The sequence below is a fragment of the Pituophis catenifer genome, unplaced genomic scaffold (genome assembly GCF_029215685.1).
Source record: "Pituophis catenifer annectens isolate HBS135680 unplaced genomic scaffold, rPitCat1.0.hap2 SCAF_6, whole genome shotgun sequence".
NCBI classification, from domain to species: Eukaryota; Metazoa; Chordata; class Lepidosauria; order Squamata; family Colubridae; genus Pituophis; species Pituophis catenifer.
The window spans coordinates 17,249,032-17,263,414 of record NW_027256886.1 but is presented as its reverse complement, the minus strand read 5'-3'; the positions used below and the strand labels follow the sequence as shown (position 1 = coordinate 17,263,414).

Sequence of the window (14,383 nt, the reverse complement as noted above, 5' to 3'; positions counted from 1 at the left end):
AACGTGCATTGTCATCTGGTCTTACTTCATTGAAATGTTCTTTGTGCAGTTCCAAAGTGGAAAGAGTCAATTTTAAACATAAAAAAAGCTAAAACATCCATTACGTTTTCATGCTTTCATTATAGTATTTACCATGTACCTTTTTCTCATTTTAGCATCTTCTCCATCCTATGTCTTTCTGAATGGGAGGAAACAAAAGTTGCAGCTCTTACATTGTCAAGGCTCGTATCCTTCATTCTTACCTTCCTTTTGAAATCAGGAATGATTCATTTTCGTTTCACCTTCCCTTGCTTTCTCTCACTTGTTATCCTATCTTTGGGACACATTTCTTCCTGCAACTGTCTTGACCGTTTTTCACGGTCCAGAATTTCTTTGGGGAATAAGTTCTTTTCATCAAATGCAGCTTTCAGAGCTAGCAGATCAAATGAAACAAAGTCTTTATTTCAACAAATACGTATTTTAATAAATATAAATAAATATGCAATAAATATGTTAGTGACAAATCTTATTTTTGAGTCAGTCATTTATCTATCATACATAACCATTAATTTTACAATATGTTGCTTTATTTTGCCAAGCCTGTGATTGACAGAAGAAGGTAATGGTGATGCATTACCATTGGTTAGAATGCAGTATTGCAGGATAATTCTGCTGACTGCAGACTGCCAGCAGTTTGTCAGTTCGAGTCTCGTGAGTCTCAAGGTTGAGTCAGCCTTCCATCCTTCCAAGATCAGTAAAATGAGGAACCAGATTGTTGGGGACAATATGCTGACTCTATAAGCCACTTAGAGAAGGCTGTAAAGCACTGTGAAGTGTATATAAGTCTAAGTGTGATTGCTAATTATGGTCACTATGATCACAAAGCATCTCACAGTGGCTTACTAAATCCATATTAGTAAGGCACCTCATATTAGTTAGGCACCTCATTTCAAAATGAATTTTAAACCAGCACTAGGAAACATTGGCTCCCATAAACGATAATATATCGTATAAAAAATAAAGAAGAGGAGGTCAACCTATTTACCAAAACAGGCAAGAAACAACAGATGGAAACTAATCAAAAAGTGATCCAAACTAGAACTAAGGAGAAATTTCTTGACAGTGTGAACAATCAACCAGTGGAACAGCTTCCCTTCAGAAGTTGTGGGTGCTTCATCACTGAAGGCTTTTAAGAAGACACTGGACAACCACCTGTCTGAAATGGTATAGGATCTCCTGCTTTAGCAAGGGACTGGACTATAAGACTTCCACAGTCACTTCAACTCTGATATTCTGTGCTCTAAATTCTGTTGCCCCAAGTCCTCTGCATTTTGGTAACATCACTGTATTGGATTTGTGGCAAATTCAACTTTCATGAGAAGCCTTGGAAAAGAATACTTTTGGCAACCAATTTAAGATTATATGCTGGGTTCTTATATAGTGTAACAATCTCAGACCAGAAAGTCAAAATTCAAGTCAAATCTTGACTGTATGATATTAGGAAATTACAGCATTTTTCTTTTCCCAATCTTGTGTTTGATTTAAGGGGAATTGCTGAAAGAAACAAACACATACAATATAACAATGTCAGCAAAATCTGTCAAGTATTGTGCCTTTTGATTTGTTTTTCTTTTTACCATTATATTGGATTAGTCACCCTTCTGTGCAAAATAATGCTTGCAAATTTCTCAAACCAAAGAGTTAACACTAAAGCTTACCTCATTTTGGCTTTTCTTCATTGTCTAAAAATAGGATTTTTTCAAGGATTAATGAGAGAATTCTGAAGTGCTTCATATAAATTTAAGAATAGCATTTTATATCAAAAGCTCCAGGGAAATAGGAGAGTTTCAACTGTCTGGCAGGATTAATAACAGTCTGGAAAATCAGTATTTTGCCAACTGAGATCATATGCCTAGGCTACAGTAATCAAGAAGCTGTTTGGAAATTGATCTGACTTCCAAAAAAGTTAATTTTTAATTTGAAAAATTGGTTTTTGGAGCTGAGCAGGATCTTTTTCTTGCTTTATGCTGAATCATCAACAATATGATGATTTAACTCTTTTTGTTTTTCAGTTACTTTCCATTTAATTCCCAGTTGTCTCTTAATACACAGCTTGAAGAGGCAAGAGTTTTTTTTCCCCTTCTACCATCAAAAGTGCTGATGTTGATATGTGAAAGTAGTCTTATTGCTAATCCTATTCCATTCACATTGGCAATCTATGAATGATCTCAGGTCTTGGCAAGAATGCTGCCTTTATGATAAAGATTCTCTATTCTGATATTTGATGTGGATATTTTTGGCTCAAGTATCCTCCAAAGGCACTATTTGAATATCAAAGGAAAAAAATCACATATCATATTGTGTTTGTACAGTCCCAAACAATATTTGTTTTATCTGATTAAATCCTCTCTTAATTTGTTGAAAGATATCAAGATGAATGTTAGCAAATAAATATGTCTTCTTCAGATATGGAATGCTGGAAACGAAATACATTAAGGAATGGTTTAGAACAAGGCAGGCAGCAAGGAAGAAATCTGTTCATATCACTTCTGAAATTCCCAAAATCACAGATTAATCACTATTTTTGTCAAACTAGCGCCATCTAAGACTCATTCTTTTTTTTTTTAATTTGATTTATATGCCGCCCTTCTCCGAAGACTCAGGGTGGCTTACAAAGTGCTCTTCCCTCTTCTTTCCATGGTAAAGGGAAGAGAAAAGGTGTTGAATCAGATTCTAGAATGCGTCAACCATTCTAGAAGACTATTAGACCAGTTATCTTGATTCCAGCTCTTATGAACGCATGCAGGGGTGGGCTTCAAAAATTTTAGCAAGGGTTTCTCTGCCTGGTTGCTGGGTGAGTGTGGCCATGGTGGGTATGGCCTAGTCAGCCTCCTGCACCACAGTGGAGTGCCCTCCCCAGGCTCTGGAGGCTTTCCTCGAGCCTCTGGGAGGGTGAAAATGGCCTCTCCGGGCTCTGGAACCCCTCTGGAGGCCGGAAACAGGCTTTCAGGCCTTCCCAAACTTCCAATAGGCCTGTTTTTCACCTCTCCGAGCCTCCATGCATGCCCTGCACTTACCTGCATCCAAAACAGGCTGTATAGGGACTCCTGGGAGGGGTGGACGAGGCCAGCCAGGAGTGGGATTTGGGGGTTCTCCGAACTGCACAGAATCTTAGCTAGAGGTTTCCTGAACCTCTGTGAACCCCCAGCAGCCCACCCCTGAACACATGCCAAATCAATTCCCACTCAGATCCTCCAAACAGGCACTACCATACCTGCTCTACCCTGGAGTGGTCAGCATTATCCCGGCTGATACTGGTTAAAGGACTACATTCTCCAAGCATCAGTCCACAAACCTTCCTTATCATCTTCCAGGGCCCTAAGTCACCAGACAAACCCTCTGTAGCAGTGGTCCCTAACCTGTTTGGGCATCAGGGACTGGTTTTGTAGAAGACGATTCCATGGACCTGGGTGGGGCGGGGGATGTGCACCCTACATCCCATGCATGCACAGTTTTTCTTGCCTGCTGCTCACCTCCAGCTTGCAACCCGGTTCCTAACAGGCCACAAACTGATACCAGTCCATGGCCCGGGGATTGGGGATCCCCTGTTCTATAACTAAAGAAAAAAAATAAATGCTCACTCCCAGGGTTTCAATGAGGCGGTCAACTTCTATCCAGAGGAAAACAAGATGTAAATGTAATAAAAGATAAATTACACGGAGGGTACCAACACAAGATGGTTGTGTCTCACAACTCTCACAACTAGTGAGAGTTAGCCTGATCTTCTTCTAATGAAGTCATAAATGTGTAAAGAGTTTAATATCCACTAGAGTTTTTAAAAGTGCCTGAGCTGTCTGACTTGGTACATGCCAAACATCATTTACAGCTTTGGATCACAGATTTTCAGAGTCTTCCAGCTTTCTTAATTCCTGAAAGGACTCCCACAGGCCACACAATAAATCCAAGACCTTCCCATTACCTTCCTCTCTTCTTAAAAGAGATAAGCTAGTGGTATTAATTTTTGCCTCTCGCCTATGAGACTCAGTGTAATGAGAATATAATGAATATCTACTTACTTGCTGAAAAAGTAGGTAGTTTTAAATCTTTAGAAGACTTCTCTGCTAACTTCTCCCCAGAGTATTTGTCAGGGTGCAAAAATAATTCGAGCTCATTCGTTTCTGTTATCTCCTTCAGGGCTTCAATCTTCAGTGACCTAAATACAACTTGTCCAGAACCAAAGGATCATTCCAAAAGCAAATTCCAGCTGAAGTAAAATCACCTAATCACATTAAAGCCATTTGTGTGGCTAAAAATGTTCAGCCATAAGTTAAATAAAGAGACTTAGAACACCAATCCTCAGACCAATTGCTCTAGAAACACCCCATAATTCTAATTAAATGGCAATTTTTCCAAGAAAGCTGTATAAAACCCATCTTTGGCCTGAAGTCCAATTTGACACAAAATTTGCTGCTGACACATCCAGTCACCTTCCACTCACAGACTCCAGCATTCTTATCTAACTCAAGGCCAGACATTGTGTCCCTAAATACCTTCTCTGTGGCCCTCAGAACCTCTTGTGACTATGTCAATCATACACAAGCTTGCATGGTGGAATTTCTCCCAGGGGTGAAATCCAGCAAGTTCTGACAGGTTCTGGAGAACCGGTAGCAGAAATTTTTAGTAGTTCGACGAACCAACAAATGCCATCTCTGGCTGGCCCCAGAATGGGGTGGGAATGGAGATTTTGCAATATCTTCCCCCAGGAGTGTGGAAGGAATGGGGATTTTGTAGTATCCTTCCCCTGCCATGCCCACCAAGCCATGCCCACCAAGCTACGCCCACAGAACCAGTAGTTTAAAATTTTGAATTTCACTACTGGTTTCTCCCCAATTTTAAGGTAGAAAGCACACAAAAATTGTAACATAAAATCCCTAAAAATAGGTTTAAAGTGAGACTTTAAATAAAGAAGAGGGGGAAGAAGAAAAACAGCCACATTAGAGAAGAAAAACTATTGGAAATCCCAATCTCATTCTATCTGTTTTCTGAATCTATCCATTTCATGTCATCATTTCACTCACTGCAACCTTCCAAGTACCAAAAATAGGGTGCCTATGTCATAATTTAGATCCATCAATGGGGGTGACCATGATAAATTATGGTAGTACTTTACTAAAGGAAGCAACAGGAAGCCAATTCTGGGCCTTTGAAGGTCCTAGCCTGATTTATCAAGCACGACAATTTTGGAGGTTTGAACTTCCCATTGCTTCTCCAATATTTTCCACAGTTTGCTCTGTGAACTTTCTTTTAGCAACAGACTACATGTATTCCCCCAAATCAATGAAGACAGCATTGTACATCTACAATGGTAAGGTAGATACATTATATGAAAGTACATAATAATACTTCAATGTTCCTAACAATGAATGTACATACCTGATGGTTTTATCCCAGTCATTCTAGTACTGAGACTGTATTTCTTTCCTTTCTCATTTGGTCTCTCTTGGAATTTTTTCCCCAGGATTGTGTTCTCCCATATATTATTTCCCCTAGATGGATGGAAATAGGAAACAAAATGAAATATTTTTGACATGATTTTGCTTTGTTTCAATTGCTCTTTTTGTACAAAGGAGCAAGAGTTTGGAAGATGTGCCTACCATTGACAGTTAACAAGACAAGGTAGCAGAATGATTGGACCATAGGGCAAGAGAAAATTTTGCTCTGAAATGAACCTTGCTATCCATTCTCCTTGGGTTGGCTCTATAGGGCTGAATGAATCAAATGAATGCCCCAAGCGAAACAGCAAAATAAATTGTTCCATGGTGCCAACTCAGAGATGTTTATAATAGTCAAGCAGAAGCCTTCAAGATGAGAAGTTGAATTTGAAATGGGCCACCTTTCATTTCAAAGTCAAATGCAAGGTAGGAAAATCAAAGAATTTTCAAGAGAGATTCATAAAAGAGTTTGCTACTTTATTTATGTATACACACACACACGAAAAGTCTACTCATAAATAGAATGTTTATTTGAAAGTTAAACACACATTCATTTCTTTGGTATTGTTTTTTTGGACAAATGTTCAAAAAATTGGAATAATGTAAGTTAATACATCTTTTGTTATTGCACCTCAAGGCAATTTTTAATTGGAAGATTGTGTGAGTTTCTGTTTGTTTTAAAAACAGTTCTTTTGTTTAAAATCCACACATCACAGTAACTGAGCAAAAAACAACAACATTTATTTCCATCTTACAAGGACTCAGCCATTGAAAAATACTCAAGGAATAACATGCTGCTGTTTGAAATATAAGAGGTGACTTTTGCTTATTCATTTGTCAAATGGTTATGTACAACTTCAATCTCCACAAAAGAACACAATAAAAAACTGAACTGGATGTTTTGCAAATCAGTTTCCAATCAGTTAAAAGTAGAGTAAATTATACAATAGAAGAACAGTGTGTTTGTTTTTTAATGAAAGGGTATATCTGGAGGGACGGGGTAGAGGGCACAGTTTTTAACCTTATTGCCAACTTGCTGCGTTGCTGTTCCAAATTGCTCCCCAAGTGAATTATCTGCCTGTTGAATTTGAAACACACATTTGCCCTTGCAAACACATTTTTTCAGAACCCTGAAGGATGAAAAATCATGAAAAGAGCCATTTAAAATAAAGAAAAAAAAATATATGGGGTGGGGGGAAGATTAATCACTGTCCCATTTCTTCTCATCTCATTATGTCCTGAAAGCCTTAGCAGCAGTTTTTCCTATCAATAAAAGAGCAGTTAGTCTGGTTGACTCTGACATGTACTTTTGTACTGAATTCCAATTTTGATGTGATTACACTAAGGATATTCTTTTTAAAAAGAGTTGGTTTCTCAAACTCTATCCATGTTCAGCTACAAGATAAAACTGTGGCTTGATTGCATGCATGAAGGAGTCTACTCCCATTGTAACACTAGAAGCCCTGTTCTACAACATAATTCAGTGGGTTGATGTGAAGAGACTATTGTTCCTATTGTGAGAACATGTGTGTTAAATGAATTAATGAGTTAATCATGAGAACTCATTAATCTATCATGAGAGCTAGTTTGGTGTAGTGGTTAAGCTTCCAGGCCAGAAACCAGCAGATTGTGCGTTCTAATATTCCACTCTTGCTCAACGCAATGTTGTAGTGCAAAAATAAGAGAAAAGAGAATAATAGGTATGTTAGTCACCTTGAGTTATTTATCAAAATAATAAAAGTGGGATTAAATACATATGTACATATCAGAGGTGGGTTTCAGTAGGTTCTGACCAGTTCTGGAGAACCGGTAGTGGAAATTTTGAGTAGTTTGGAGAACCGGTAGTAAAAATTGTGACTGGCCCCGCTCCCATCTATTTTCTGCCTCCCAAGTGCTAGCTGATCGGGAGGAAATGGGGATTTTGCAGTAACTTCCCCTGGAGTGGGAAGGGAATGGAGATTTTACAGTATCCTTTCCCTGGAGTGGGGAGGGAATGGAGATTTTACAGTATCCTTCACCCGGAGTGGAAAGGGAATGGAGATTTTACAGTATCCTTCCCCTGGAGTGGAGAGGGAATGGAGATTTTGCAGTAACCTTCTCCTGGAGTGGGGAGGGAATGGAGATTTTACAGTATCCTTCCCCTGAAGTGGGGTGGGAATAGAGATCTTACAGTATCCTTCCCTGCCACGCCCACCAAGCCACACCCACAGAACTAGTAGTAAGAAAAATTGAAACCCACCACTGGTACATAGACACACACACACACACACACATATACACACCAAAACCTGATAAATTGATTCAGTCACTTAATTCTCATAGAATTAAATTATGCCTCAAAAGTCTCAGGGATGAACAGGTTAAATTAACTCCATCCAAAAAGCTATGTTGTGGGACACAAACTAGATTGGTGCTATTCTTTTTGCATTCCTAATTTTACAGGAAGAAAAATGGAAGGGAAAGAATAGTTCAGAAATTTGTTTACAGAAGTCAATGCCAGGCCTGGCCTATACAGGGTACTATCCAAATATTGATTAACTACAGTGACCAAGTCATGTCTTCTCCCTTTTAGACCGATGGAGGAAGAGCAAATGATGTTTTGAAGCCTTGCCAGTTCTTTCTTGGTGCAAGAGCTCATGGGAAAAGCTCATGAATTAGTAGATGATTGGGTTTAGCATGTTGTGTAGTAATTTGCCTCACAACCTACTTTTAAATATATACCTAAATACATTGAATAAATATACTAATTTTTAGCTTAGAACAAAAATCTGTATCAGAATCTGTATAATTTAAGATAGAAAGTTACAGCCAACGTAGTTAGATGGTTAAGATGCTAGATTAGGAATTGGGAAGCTCACTTCAAGTCTAACCTGATCTCTGGATGATGTTGAGTCAGTTTAAAATTTTCAAACTATCTGTGCACACACATAAACGCACACCCAAGCTTTAAAAAATACCAGTTTCCTGTGCATAATTTTTATAAAGGATTTTGATTACACAATAAAAACTAATACAAACTAACCTTTAAGTATCTCATCACTCCCTACCCTGTTCCCCTGAAAATAAGAACTCCTCCCAAAATACAGTAAGACCTCCCCAAAATATTCAAACGCATGTGCAGCTGGTCCTCGCCATTTTCTCTGGTTAGGGTTAGAGAGACAGAACTGGAAATCAGGCAAGATGGCAAGAAGAGGCCTGTCTTGCTCCACACACCCCAAAATAATAAGACCTCCCCAAAAATAAGGCCAGGCGCTTATTTCAGGATTCAAAAAAATATAAGACAGGGTCCTATTTTGGAGGAAACATGCTTACAATCTCTCATCTGTTATCAACCCTGTTTCCCCAAAAATAAGAACTCCCCAAATAATAAGCCCAATCAGGCTTTTGAGCGCATGCGCTAAAATAAGCCCTCCCTTAAAATAAGCCCTTCCCGAAAATATTTATGTGCATGGGTAGCCGGTCTCCCCATTTCCTCTGGTTAGGGTTAGGGAGAAAGAGCTGGAAATCAGGTAAGACAGCAAGAGGAACCCCGTCTTGCTCCACGTGCCCCAAAATAATAAGACCTCCCCGAAAATAAGGCCAGGACTTATTTCAGGGTTCAAAAAATATTAGACAGGGTCTTATTTTCGGGGAAACATGGTATAAGCATTATAAAACATCAGTTTTTCAATCCTGGTGTAACTAAAAGCCCATAAAGGATTGCCAGAACTTTGCAAACAAATGTCTTATTTCAACCTTGATCAAATAAATCAGTGTTGTACTCCTTCAGTTTAATTGTAATCAAAAGGAAGGAATATAATTAATTGTCTTAATTTTAGTTTAAAATTAATTAGAGAAGTTCTAAAGAAATGGATTGCTCACCGGTTCTTTAGTTTTTTGTCATAATTGTGAACACTACTTTTATGAAGACAACTTCAGCTTGCTATTCCTCCCTCAAAAGTAAAATAAAAAAGTAAAAATACCACTGTTTACAAAGAAGAAACATCAATCATCAGTCATGACATTTGGTAGCAGTAAAGTTGGCATTGGTGCACTGCTCATTTGTGCAAGCTGAATTTATTCTTCATGAACAATGAATTGTCATAAAACCTGGTGTGTCATGCAGTGTATTTTCATAGCAGATGCAACCATTATGGAAACTGAACTTGTGTCAGCTTTGGAAGCCATATTAGGCCGGAAGCTTCCAAGCTGCCACCTTCTCATGTGTGGGAAAGTAGGAGGGGATATTTAATTGAGGATTTGTAATTAGACAAAATAGCATTCTTCCTGTCGGTCAAGGTCAGGATGATCCTGCATCTGGAGAAGGAATGGTTGGAGTGCTGTCTCAAGATGGAACAGATGGTGATTGGAGCGTGTGCTTGACTGATGAGTGAGGGGATGGTTTTGTGGGTTTTGATTTACTGAGGGAAAACCCTGAACTCTCAGATTCGGGTTTTCCCAAGATGTGCCAATATACCTACTCTAATAAATGGAACTTTGAGAAAACGCTTGCCTCAGAGTTTTTAATTGGAGCAGAGGTTTTTCTGGAATGCTGACAACTTGTGTTTTGAGGGAACTAACCTATTGAATGATTATGCTCCAACACTTTTGTACACAGAAGGCTAGATCGAGTTGGCGGACCACAATTATTGATCTAGAGTGACATGCTTGGGGCTCCACTCCTAAAAAAATGGATAGAACCAGGATGAACGCTAAATATGGTTGTATTGCATTCACACTTAAACGTATTAGAAATTAAATATAGTTTGAAAAATTGTGTTCCAGCTGTGTATATAATAAATTTGCCCTTTTGAATACCACCTTTGGAGACTGCCTTTTAGGAGCTGAATTAAACTCCTTGGAGCCTCTGTTTTGCACTAGTCCTACCTCATATGTCCCATACTTCATTTAAATATTGATCAGCGATGTCTGAAGGAGCCATCTCTCTGCATCCTCTGGATGTAGGTCTCCTATGCACTAATGAATAGCTGTTTATCTAGGTTTCTTAACTGTGCAGGGAGTTCTATTTACATCCATGCAAACACAAATAGGAACATGTTTCTCATAAAAGCAAGAATGATGAAGCCATCATATGTCATTAAGATCAGTTTCCCATTCATGCTGTTAGCTATCTTGTGTGCACATCTGCATGCAATTTATATTGAGTTGTTTACTTGGAACACAGAAAAATGAAAGCCTCTAGTCTCATAATTGTGCCCAGTAGCAATATAATTTGCAGCATGATATACAGAGGTCTTGGAAATGACTTAGTACATTAAAAAAACAGATGCCAGGGCTTAAATCTCAGACTTTCTGGCTACAAAGCAAATTATCACTTAGAGATGGTTTTCCCTCTTTAAAAAAACAGAGTTCAATTATGAGTCTTCCATCTGGTTCCAAGTGGCTTAGGATTCAAGCACACAGAGACATTTGTCATTACTACAGTTTCATTAGAGGTGTAGAGGTATAGTTTCATTTAGCCAACTATAAGTTCCAGAACCTAGATTTTCCATTTTAGATAAAACAGTTGAGCTTTCTCTGCTTTGCATTTTAGAAGCTCTCTTCAAGTTCTAGCTTCACTAATAACCATTAGGGACACAAAAATCTTCAAATTCAATTTGAGTATGGCTACTTACAGTTCTATCTTAACGAAACAATTAAATTGTTAGAACAATTAGTTAGAACAATTAATCAGTGGAACAACTTACCTCCAGAGATTGTGGATGCTCCAACACTGGAAGTTTTTAAAAAGAGATTGGACAACCATTTGTTTGAAATGGTAGAGGGTTTCCTGCCTGAGCAGGGGGTTGGAGTAGAAGACCTCCAAGGTCCATTCCAACTCTGTTATTCTATTCTAAAATTGAATTGTAAGCCACTTGGAGTCATTGATTTTAACAGGCAGTCACATTTTGAATAAACAAATGAACAGAATATTCTCCAATCTTCATAAATTCTGGTATAGATTGGATACACATATTATCCATTGGTGCACAGGCTTTTTTGGTTCGAGAGTGGCTCAGAGTTCTAGAGAAATGTGTAACAGGCCACAGGACAGCACAAAAGGAAAAGAGGAAGAAGGAAGGAGGAAGGAAGGCAGGAAGGCAGGAAGGCAGGAAGGCAGGAAGGAAGGAAGGAAGGAAGGAAGGAAGGAAGGAAGGAAGGAAGGAAGGAAGGAAGGTTGTAGACTTTTGTGATGAAAACTATATTATTTTACAATTCCCAATCCAAATATTGATTCCCAAGCTCTCCATCCATCTTTTTCTACCTTATTTGAATCTTCAGTCACTAAATTTAATCTGAACACATTGAAAATTGGCAAAAACTGAAAAGCCCATGTACCATGGGATGATTAACTACAGCTGAAATGTAATTTGACAGGGGTCATAACTCAATTAAATAGCCTGTGTTTTCTACACAGAAGATTCCAAATTCATTTCTTGGTATTTCCAGTTAAAATGATCAGGTGGTAAAAAAGACCCTTTGCTTGAGATTCATGAATGAAGTTGCCATTCAGTGTAGACAATGCATATATCCTTGACGTCTATGTTGTTAAGACAACCATTAAATGAGATAAGATCTATATCAAACATTTCTTGTTTTTGGATGCATTAGGTTGGCTTCCATAGGAAATACAATGCAGCATAAACTATTTATTATTTGATTTGACCTAGCACACATATTCTATATGTTTTTTAAATCTGTTCCTCCATAGGGCCCTATGTAGTGGTCTTTTAATATTTTCCATTATAATTTGAAACAGATATACTAGGAGACATGGATGAAAATACTGTGAATATCTTCCAGAGACACATGGGAGATGAATGACATTAGCCACAATTTAAATAAATAAATAAATAAACAAACCAACAAACCACCTCTAGTTGTATTGCAGTTGCAATTTTTCAAATTCCCCATTTGAATAACTAAAAGAATTCTGGGAATTGCAACCTCAACAGATCTAGAGGTTTATGGAAGGCTTCCCTTCAGCTATGAGGAAAAGAAGAAAAACCTTTGATTATTCCCCCCCCCCCCCCAAATGATTAATTTTGAATTTGAAAATATCAGAATTCCGATTGTACCCACAATCATACATGTCCAGTTCAGGGGTGGGTTCTAAAATTTTTTGCTACCAGTTCTGTGGGTGTGGCTTATTTTGTGGGCGTGGTTTGATGGTCATGTGACAATTCTTTAGGATTTAGAAGAGGTACTGCTCTACCAGGCTTTTAACTGCTTGCAGAGCCGTACCGGTCTACCCATTTGTTTTTGGCGCACACCAGTTTACCCATTTGTTTTTGGAGCACACTGGTCTACCACCAGATTGCCTTTTACCGCTGATCATCTATAGGGCGGCTCTTTGAGGCACCGCGGCAAGAGTTTAAACAGTTTTTTTCCTTTTAGCCGATCAGCTGGGACTTGGGAGGCAGTGAATAGATTGGGGGCGAGGCTAGGCAGAGGTGGTATTTACCGGTTCTCCGAACTACTCAAAATTTCCACTACCGGTTCGCAGGAACCGGGGAGAACTGGTAGCAATCCACCACTGGTCCAATTGGATGGACATGGCAATGTAGCTTTGGACAACATTTTCCAGCCTTGTAACACTGCAATTATATTGAAAAGCATCGTATTTTATTATTTATTGTTGTATTTAGCTTTGCATTTTCCCTGTACATGAAGGTTACTTTGTTTTGCCCAAGGTTATTAGCATGTTTAATGATACAGAAGCTTAATTATGTTATATCAAAGAAGTTAAAGTGAGGAAGCGGTTAGCCAGAGTTTAACTTACCATTTTTATGTTTTCATATTTTACAAAGATCCATGAATAATTTATGCATTTTGCCATATATGAAGTCACTCAAAATCAAATTCTTGCACATCTTAATTCTTGGCATCAGAATTACAAAGTTATACCAGTTACTTATTCAGTGTATTTTTATATACTAGGATAAGGGGGGGGACCCATAAATTGTGTTTCTAAAACACAACACAATAAGCTACCATAGAAAATCTACAGATACGTTAGTCCCTTTTATCCCAAAACTGTGCTCCTGAATTTTTAATAACTTGGGGTAGAGATGCATTTTTCAGGTGATGCATTTCTTGATGCTAGATATATATATATATATATATATATATATATATATATATATATATATATATATATATATATATATATATTGGTACTAGACTGCTATAAAACAATGCAAGAGACCAATAAAAGATCTTATTTGTTGTATTTCTTCGCCAAGATTTTTAGCCCTATATTTATACACAGACACACACACAAACAGGGCAGAGGATTTAAATGTTAGTAAGTATGTAAAAAGCTCTTAAAGGATTCTTCAGTTAGAAGGATCTTAGATTGAATTACCTCCTCAAACTTATTTCTGAAATGTATCACTTTGAATAGCTTTGGAGATATTAGAATGTGATTTGAAGTTTGATGGACTTGGAGGATTTTAAAAGTGTACACACACACACACACACACACACACACACACACACACACACACATGCATATGAATATGAATACATAAATATATCCTAGATACACTGTATGTATGTATGTAAGATAGATAGATGGATAGATAGATAGATAGATAGATAGATAGATAGATTTATTTTATTTATTTTTTTATTTTTATTTGATTTATATGCCGCCCTTCTCCGAAGACTCAGGGCGGCTTACAATGTGCTCAGCAATAGCCTTCATCCTTTTGTATATTTATACAAAGTCAGCTTATTGCCCCCACAAACTGGGTCCTCATTTCACCTACCTTAGAAAGGATGGAAGGCTGAGTCAACCTTGAGCCTTGGCGAGATTCGAACCCTGCAGTAATTGCAGGCAGCTGGTCTTAAGCAGCTTAATAACAGGGTGCCTTAAACCCTTGTACTACCAAGGCTCTTAGGTAGATAGATAGATAGATAGATAGATA

General features: G+C 38.1%; 1 protein-coding gene across 1 annotated transcript in view; it reads right to left on the bottom strand.

Moving 5' to 3' along the window:
- Positions 1 to 266: 266 nt before the first annotated feature.
- Positions 267 to 14,383, bottom strand: part of WDR49 (WD repeat domain 49) — a 121,827-nt gene continuing 107,710 nt past the window's right edge. The window contains exons 16-18 of the mRNA XM_070945955.1: positions 5,413 to 5,525; positions 4,056 to 4,202; positions 267 to 412 (exon numbers count right to left, since the gene is read on the bottom strand). Coding sequence (XP_070802056.1) covers positions 267 to 412; positions 4,056 to 4,202; positions 5,413 to 5,525 — 406 coding nt within the window. The remainder of the gene's footprint in view (positions 413 to 4,055; positions 4,203 to 5,412; positions 5,526 to 14,383) is intronic.